General features: G+C 25.5%; 1 protein-coding gene across 2 annotated transcripts in view; it reads left to right on the forward strand.

The window, feature by feature from the left end:
• The first annotated feature begins 2801 nt into the window (after positions 1-2801).
• The window catches only part of LOC111612592 (dual oxidase-like), a 65221-nt gene continuing 58254 nt past the window's right edge, over positions 2802-9768 (forward strand). For both annotated transcript variants that reach the window (XM_023353820.1, XM_023353822.1), the window contains exon 1: positions 2802-3020. In XM_023353820.1, the coding sequence (XP_023209588.1) occupies positions 2936-3020 (85 nt within the window). In that variant the 5' untranslated portion in view covers positions 2802-2935. The remainder of the gene's footprint in view (positions 3021-9768) is intronic.

Raw genomic sequence — 9768 nt, forward strand, 5'->3', positions numbered from 1 at the left:
GTTAATTATTATTTTGTGTGTTTAAAGTACAGTACATTAATAAGTCTTTTATTTTAAAATTCTCTGATTAAATTAAACGATATAACGTGATAATAATTATTTGCTCTTTATTTCATGTTGCTTGAATTAGATATACTGTAATTGCAAATATACATATATGTGCATAAATATGTAGAATTTTTTATATTTTTTTAAGCAATTAAACCATCAACTGTTTGTTATTGCAACATGTATACAACAATTGACAAGATCTGAAATAAGTGAGACTCGATTTAACTATGCTAATTTTTGAAAGACGAACTCGCTTGACTTAAATCATTGATAAACGGAATGTTGCTATTTTATGTTGAGAAAGAAATGAGAAATCGGGCCGAAACAATAATCGACCTTGTTATCAATTCAAAACAGAATATTTAAATATTGTTCCATTTACCGCATTCGATGTACTTTTTAACAGGTTCTTATCTCATCAATCACCACGTCATCGATTTCAATCAAAGATGAGTTACTTTAATAAAGTCATACGTAGAACCTCAATTATTGATATTATAAACCTTTGCTATTTTTTTTCTTTTTATACAGAGATGTGTATTATGTTAATTAAAAAATTAATAAAAACTGTACATTGTTTTAAACATTATATAAATATTTCATTTAGAAAATGCAACTTTCTAAAATAAATTTATAAGTCAAAATGCTGAAAAAATTAATAATAAATCGATAATTACTTAATAATTTTCAGTTTTATATCTTTAATAAAAATTAATTTTTAATGGATATCTATAAATTTATTTCTAGAAGATAATTCAATATTTTTTTTAAGTTTTTGTGTCGTTTTAATCCTAAATTTAAAATATAAAAATTCAAATTATAAAAAGAAGAATTTTGTATATAAAATAAATTAATTAGCTTGAATGTAGCATAACTTTTTTTTTTTTTTTGGAANTTGTCTTTATTGTTATTTTTCTTTATTCATTGGGCAAATGTGAACAAAATGTCTTATACTTACAATCTTACTCTTATTATGTACTGTACGTACAAATTTTCACGTACTTTACAATTAACAAGATGTAAAGATTTTTAGAAAAGTAAATATCAAGTTTGTTCATTTTTATGAGGGTTTTTTCTTTGAGATTTTTAAATTTTGTGCAAAAATTTAAAATTATTGATTTGTGTAACAATGCTCACAAACACCTATTGTATTCTTGATAATCATTTTTACTAATCATTATAGGTTTTGTAAGAAATGTATAATGGCTATAATTTATAAGGGGAAAAAACGCTGAAATGCTACTTGTTGTAACAAAATCAGTCAAAATATTTGGCATGTCTCCATTTATCTATCTGATCCATTTGGCATATTCATTTATTTGATGAAGGCTTGTATGCAAAAACATGTAATGAAGTTTGAATAAGTGTTCTTGAGTTATTGTGAATTTTTTGATAAAATGAAGACATAAGAAATTAATATTTTTGAATATTCTTTATAAGATTGTTAATTTTTAAAATTTTAATATAAAATCTATTTTCCTTTAATAACGTATTAAAAATCATTAACACAACTTATATTTCAAAGTAGAAAAAGTCTAAAGTCTAACAAAGCTATATGTTTATTTAAATGTGTAATATAATATTATTTTATCAGATAAAATATCAATGATATTACCAAATTATTACCGACAATTTCTTATCTTCATGTGTAAACACTTCAAATTAAGTTTTACAATAATAAATATCATGTAATCTCTTTGTAAGAATATAATTGGTTATGTTCTGCTTAAAATAGATATACATTATTATTTTATCTATTTGATTTGTTCTGCAAACGCAGCAATATTGTTTTTGAACAATGCTTACTTCTAGATTTTTAGAAATTTAAGTTTTTAAAATAAATAAAACTCCTGGAAGACAAATAATACCATGATAATTTATCGTATAAATACAACTGAAAAATGATATTGCGAGATAGTGCAATGTGGAATTTTTAAATAATCAATTTTTTTTTAATTTTCTGCGAATATGAATTTGGAAAACACAAGCATTTTTTAAAAATATTAATATCCATTTTTAAGAAATGAGAAATATTTAAATTAATAACAAAAAATTTTAGGTGGCGCTGTGAACACGCCTGACTCATTACGTACGTTTGCAGCGCTACCTGAAATCTCTAAATACTAAAAATTGGGCATCTCACCCCAGTGGGCATTTCTCCCGATCTAGGTTAAATAATAATACGTATAATATAACATACAATTTATAATTATATATTAAATAACAAGTTATGGTATAAAAAAGTTATAAATCTATAACTAATATGGCAATATATACAATTCCAAGAATTATTCTTATAAGACATATTTAATACTAAGTATAAAAATATTTATATGGAACATTTTACACCCTTTAGGCTTTGTTTAATTATTATATTTATATATCCGATTTCATACATTTTTCAGTTATTAATACAACTATAAAATTACAATCCTAATAAGAGAAATTTTTTTTTCTCTCGGGTTCATTTTATTTTAATTTTAAATAGATAATAAAATTTTAAATCTCGCAAAAACACTATACCAATTATAATTCAAGAGAAATCGAAAGTTGGAACGAAAATATCGGGATGAGTAATAAATTAAATAAAGTGTAATCTTCTTTCCTTCTGGGAACATGGAATGTACCTTTTGCTTGCAGGATCTTTCATGCAGGATTCTTAGAAAATTTACCCGATCAGAAATGCGCAAGCGTCCGAGCTGACGTCATTATAACTTCTTTTATAAGACAAGCTTGACTGGTAGTGTAGGTCACAAAAGTTGTACAGTTAAGATTGAATAGTGTGGGACAAAACCAGCTGTTCTTGTCTCCTTGAGATTTTAAACCATCCACCGAGTGGACAACCTTCGTTGAGGGTTTGTTTCTCCACATATACATATGACTGATGACAATGTTATTTTATTTATTACCATATACTGTCCGTTTGGTGTTCATTATATATGTGATTCCGCTAGTCTTCGGTGCTAAAGGTAATATTACTTAAATAATTGTTATGTATTTCAGTATATTTTACCCGATTTTTACGGTGTTAACGATCTTCTGGGTCACCTGATCACCTACGTGATTGTTTTTGTCACGTCTGTACTTGAAGAACTGTATTTTTCGAGAATAACTGTACGTTTTCCGTTGCTTATTCTAATGAAATTTTCATTTTTTGTGTATCACGTCTGTATTGTTTATTTATAGATCTAATTTTTACTCTATTAGCTTCGTTACAGTTAATTACGTTGAGTTTAATGTCTACATTCTGTATATTTAAATACTAAAAAAAATTGACACTTTGGTTTTGTGAAATTTATTCTAAGATCAATTTGTGATAAGTAACTTGAAATTTTATCTAACTTAAATTTTAATGAGATAATTGGAATACTTTAATAATTAATTTGATTTAAAAATATGTGTTAAGTGCAGTTATCAAGTATATTTATTGTCAAAGTAAACAATAGCTTTAAATGTAAGAGTCATTCAAACCAATCAGCGCTTCTAATACTTATCACGAAATCGTGAAAATTATACGTTTTTAATGAATGCCAGCTTTATAACTAGAATATTTTATGTTTGTTATTCTGTAGCTTTTTAAAAGAACTTTAATCGGTTTCTATTTTCGTTACGTAAAGGAGGTTGTCATGATTTTTACATATTTTCTCTAAATATAAGCAAAATTTGGATAGAACTGGTGCAGTTTTCCTTTCTGTACTTCTCTTCGTAATTCTTATCTACTTTTTATAACTCTTTCATTTAATATATTATATAGAAATTCATAGTACTTTAATATATGTATTTTCATAACTTATGCACGTATAAAACATGAATTTTTAACTTTTCTTGTATACAAACTTGGGTGTGTCGATATTAATTAGTTATGCAACTGTTATTAATGACGAGTTAATTTAATTGCACAATTTGTAGTCTGCACCTGTCTGAAACGGTTGATTCGATCCAGCATTTAGCAAAAGAATATCGAGCATGTTTTCGAACCTGGTATCACCAGCAAACATGAATCTCTTTTATTGCTTTTAACATTTTCTATTTAAGCGTTATACTGTTTTACACATGCATATAAGTTATAAGACTATCGGTTATGTAATATATTAATAACCTAGATTGCCGTAAGCTATAATTTATTACAAAATAACCGATAATTGATTTGCTAAATTTAGCATTTCAAATAAATTGTCGTTTCAAAATTTTATAACACTTTGGCCGCTTCGTTTTTTAATGCTGTTTTTACTTAAATTTGTTCGGAAATTTATTGTTTTCTCTTCGATTGTCTCAGAAATTTTCTTTAAAATTTCACTATCTTTCAATTGTTATCGCATGAACTATATATATATATAAATTACACTTAGACAAATATACTGATTATCAAGTTGTGACAAATAAATTGTCACACGAATTGCCATTCGTGAAGGCATTGTATGTTTCCGTATGAACGATCATGTAGGACAGCATACCGAATTTAAAACTGATAGCACATCCGCATTGAACAGTTACGTAGGGACATTGCACAAAACTATTAGTGACAGAATGTAAGACAGGTCCAACGATGAGAAAATGTAATGATAATTTTTTATGGTACATGTTGAATTATGTGTAATTTTGTATCATTCCATTCTTTTGTCCATTAATTCTCTTGAAAAATTGGTGGAAATGTCTATTTATATAGTGTATAATTCTATATGTAAATAGTGATACATATAATATTATGTATACATATATTCAAGAGCATTAAAATAGAGTTATATTTAGAAAGAGAGAAAGAGGTGGAGGAAAAGGAAGAGCTATACATTTAAATGAGAACAGCTTAACTTGTAATGCCGAATATATGTTCAGTATTAATGCTGTTTTGCATTAATATAAGGCTATGTCTTTAAGCTATGCATATTCTATGTTAACAAACATATAACAACACAACCATAAATTATCATTAACACAATTAACATAAAAGCGAAATTTAACACGACATTAATACATAACACGTTTTAAACTCTTCTTACAATTTTCTTTATATTTTATATGTTTTTTTTATTATTTATCCTATATTTTATATACATAAAATTTAGTCGATTTGTGCAATATTTTATTTTGCATAATGTTACGTAATTGCTCGATCATCGAACAAAATCAATAGTTATTAACTTTAAAATTATATGAAAAATTAAATAAGTGCTTTAGGAAAATGTTTTCGATTTACATGTATGATCAGTTCGTAAATAGCATTAAAGTGACGCTCGAATGACTTTAATGAAATTAATATTAGCAAGGGGATAAAACTGTTTTGCTGAAGACATTCTCGATATAGGACAAATGGAGGTTAGTGACCCAGAGAAAGTTTTGCCGGAATGCTTACGTCACAGTAAGAAATTATGTTCTAGGTATATCTAGGTAATTACTCAAGTTTATGTCTACAATTTACAGTGTTTTTCTGTCAAAAAATTTTAAACATTCGTTGAAATACAAATTATTTAAAGTTGTCTTTGTATAATTTACATTTCAACCAGTTTTATTTTAACAAAATCTTTCTTTTGATGATATTCCTGTTTGTTTTTTATTATATCAATCGTATTTTAATCAAATTGTTTGGAATTTTAGTTTTGAACATTTCAAACTGTTAAAATTTCAAATGAAATTTATTTAAATACATAGAAATAAAAGTTAAAAGATAAAGTTGCAATTTAAAGTTAATTTTTTTTAATATAAATTCCACACTAAGTAAAAAATTAAAATTAAATCAAAGATTTTCAGCTTCAATTTCATTACATTTGAGTTTCCTTTTTCTTTTCTTCTTTGAAATGTAAGTAAATCAAATTGTAAGTAAAATCTATAAGAATTTACTTACTTTTTATTTCATTTATTTATTTGTTGTTTTGTAATTTCACTTTCGTGGAACTTTTAAAATATTAAAAAGTAATGAACATGCAGATAAAAATAATTATGTCAACTCACAGTTTTGTTGCATGCTAATTAGTAAGCATTTTATGTAATTCATATTTTTACAATAATATAAAGTCATATTATATTGAATTAAAAATCCTTATATAAAAAGCAATAAAAATTAAAACGAATTCATATTTTTTATTTATTAAAAAGTAAATATTTAGATAATCTCACTTTAATTTTGAAAATATCCTCCTCTTTCTTGAAGTAAATTTGTGCTTATATAATTAATGTCATAGAAATAATTGTTCTTGGATCTATGGCATAATCATGTCCTGAAATTTGATAATTCTTTCTTTCATTGATAAAAGTAAATAAATAAATATAAAAAATCATCTCTTTCTCAAATTGCTAGAAAGACAATTAGCCTTGAGTTTGAAACAATTGAATTTTCTTTTCACGATTTTCTCTTCTTTTATTCTTCTATAATACTTAAAACGTGTTTCGTCATTTTAAAATCATCTTTAGAATCTTTCTCTTAATAATATATACATTATACTTTTTAAGCTTCTCTATAAACTTATTTAATAAATTTAAATTTTAATAGATTTTTATAGTAGATGCATGGTTTCTTTTCTCACTAGCAATGCAGCATAACGGGGACAGGAGTGAAATTAAAGCAAATAACAGCGTATTAACTGAAGAATAAGGCAATTGTGGATAGTAGAGTAGAGAGATTCGGGCCAAGATATATTGTTTCTATTGTTTTTTGTATGTATCCAGTCGACCGAAAGTGCGAAATCTGCCAGGATCTAGGCCTAATGCCAATCCCCCTTTTTTACTAGACAGTTCTTTCCTAAGACGCCTACTCTAATTATCTAGGATTTTCTTAGAAAAATAATTAGCAAAATGCATATATCCAGTACAGTATGACATAAAATAATGTTATGTTTTAAGCTTTTATGTTCAACTTTTAAAAATATAGACCCTGAATTTAATCTCATACACTTTTAGAATTATAAATATTTTATATTTTTATATCTAGTTATTTTAAGTTTTTACAGGTCCTACAGCTGTATATTACCTGTTAAAACGTTATATTTAACATCTCTTCACTTTAGGTCCTACGGTTTTATGGCCCAATTTTGAATATATGCTAATTATGCTCTATGTAAGTCCTATATTTTAAGGCTTTATGCAAAATCCTCTATTTTTATATCCTTGTGCATATATATTATATATATATATATATATATGTATGACTACTTACGACTATCACTTTGTTTTTAATTTATGAGAATGTTAACTTTATATTCCTTTATTTATTAAATATTATATATATAAATTACAGGGCATAATATAAAATATTATAATTTAAAATATAATATATTCAATTCAGTTGCCCTTTAACATTACCAAGCAAATATTGGAGAAAGCTATCTAAATTACCTATCCAATCAAAACCCCTAGGGCAAAGATGGTCTACATCTGGACATGGGTTACTGGAACACTAAAAATGGGCCAAATGACGTTCTGCATGTTTAATATCACCTATGTCTTATAATAAATTTTTTCCTCCTGTAAAAAAATATATCCACGCTCTCATTGTTCTAATGTTTTAAATATAGAAATCAACCTAACTAGTGTATCACTTATCTCTAATTCCGGATTATTAATAATCAATATAAAATTCGGTTATTGTTCAATTAACTGGTTGTGTCGCTAGAAAGAAACTTGAATCATAAAATATTTGAATCATTTTAAAAATCCGGTAGTGTTAATAATGAGAAAAAAACCTTGAAATCTTTTTTAATTTTTATTTTTATAAGGTTGAACAAAAGCTAATATGAAAGAACTGATGTCACCTACTTCTGTGTATGTCATATGAAATTCACATGACAGTTGTTAGACTTATTAGGTTACGTCCATGCTTTATTAAAGAATATAATTGTGTAAACAAACCGGTAACGTTGATGCTACTTAGTATATTAACAGTTAGTTACCGTCTTGTTGATGATATTTATGAATTCATACCTGTATGGATGGTTGGTAAACGTCAGTTATCAATAGGTTAAGTTTAAAATTTGCATTTTAAAGTCTAATACAAGGTAAAATATCATTTCAGTTGCTAAAGCTGCTTAACTGGACGAAAACTTACTTCATAACACAACTTAGATAATATGGATTCGAATAAACCGAGATATAGGCCTATTTAAGCAATATCAATACATCAGTATCGTAATCGTCAAGATGATAAATTATTTGAAATTGCTTTTTGCTTTTGATTATTCCGTTGCCAACAACCCAAATTTTTCTGATTTTACTTCATTTTCTCACCTTCATCGTGATCTTTCCTTTCATTTTTTGACCTAAAAGATTATTTATGGCTATGATATTCTCAATTGTATTCAAGATGGAGATAAGGATCCATTAAAACTAGACCGCAAACAATTAGTTCATGAGAACCAAAATAGTCTCATAATCATCATCTCTATCGAAAACTAGGCTAATAAGATAAATACAGGAAAAATTTTCTATTTTGTTCGGAAAATTCACTCCTAAATTAGCATTTTACATTTAACTTACAATCTTTAATTTTGTTAACATTATCTAATCTCTTTGGAAAAAACCCTGAATTTAATAATATAATTAATATCATAAAGTTTAAAATTTCGAAAATTATGATTAATTGACAATTGAAGAAATTTTCAAATAACTTAAGTATTTTGACCTTCTATATTAATAGCGAAGTCATTTACATTATTGACATGGCTAACTGTATAGAGAAAGATAGAGAAAAGTTGTTTGACCATGAATGTTTGTCAATATTCTAAATTAGTATATATTAATATTTTAGCAAACATCTAGAAATTATTTTAGTCCAAGTCTATTTTTAAAGCATCGATAAGTATTGCTTATTAAAAGCTTAAATGTGTTAAAATTCTTCCTAAAACGAATCCTTTCTATTTTCTATATTAACTTGAGTCACTGATTAATATTTTAAAGGCGTTTAAAATATAATTAGGCCCTATATATTCTTATTTATTCATCATCAATGATTACATAGATATCATTCAACTTTAAGTCTGCATAAATCCAAATAAAGTCGAACCCCAATAACATCCACCTCTAAATAGTAGCCATTTTTTGCAAAAAAATGCATTAAAAATAACCTTTAAACAACGGACATTTTTAATGTACAGTACTCCTCAATGTCCGTTTTTACAGGTTTGACTCAATTGTATTTGAATAAATTAAAAATTAGTTTTAAAATAAAATAATTAATTATTGTTTATATTCAGTATAAAAACGAGAATTTCTTTTATTTTCATTTCAATTTTTATATTTTCCGACATTAAAAAAAAAAAAATGTTAATAAAAATAGATTAAAAATCTTAATTTATAAAACTGTTTGTGAAAGTTTATAATCTGTAAATACTGATAATTTTTATAGTTCAAATATGAGAATATAAAAAAACTAGTAGACGTTTTTACATATATTTAAATTGAATAAAACGAGTTTATCAAGGTTCACAACTCGAGAGTCGTGAACATAACTCTGTATATTAGCATTCTTGATTTATTGAATTCTAACATAAAACGATAGAAAATTTTAACTTTATTTAATATATATTTATGTTTTTTATTTATTTCAATTATTCTTTATCGATGCGTTTCAAAAGAATATCACTTAACAGTTACATGATCATTACTTACACTTGCGAGACACGTCTTCCTTTCTCTAACCTCAAGGTCAGTTCTGCTTTAATGATATAAGTTTCGTTCTTTGTAGACGTTTATAATTATAAATTTTCGATCTATATCAATAAAAAAAAAAAT

The sequence above is a fragment of the Centruroides sculpturatus genome, unplaced genomic scaffold (assembly GCF_000671375.1).
Source record: "Centruroides sculpturatus isolate CEXI.00-Female unplaced genomic scaffold, Cexi_2.0 scaffold1642, whole genome shotgun sequence".
NCBI lineage: Eukaryota > Metazoa > Arthropoda > Arachnida > Scorpiones > Buthidae > Centruroides > Centruroides sculpturatus.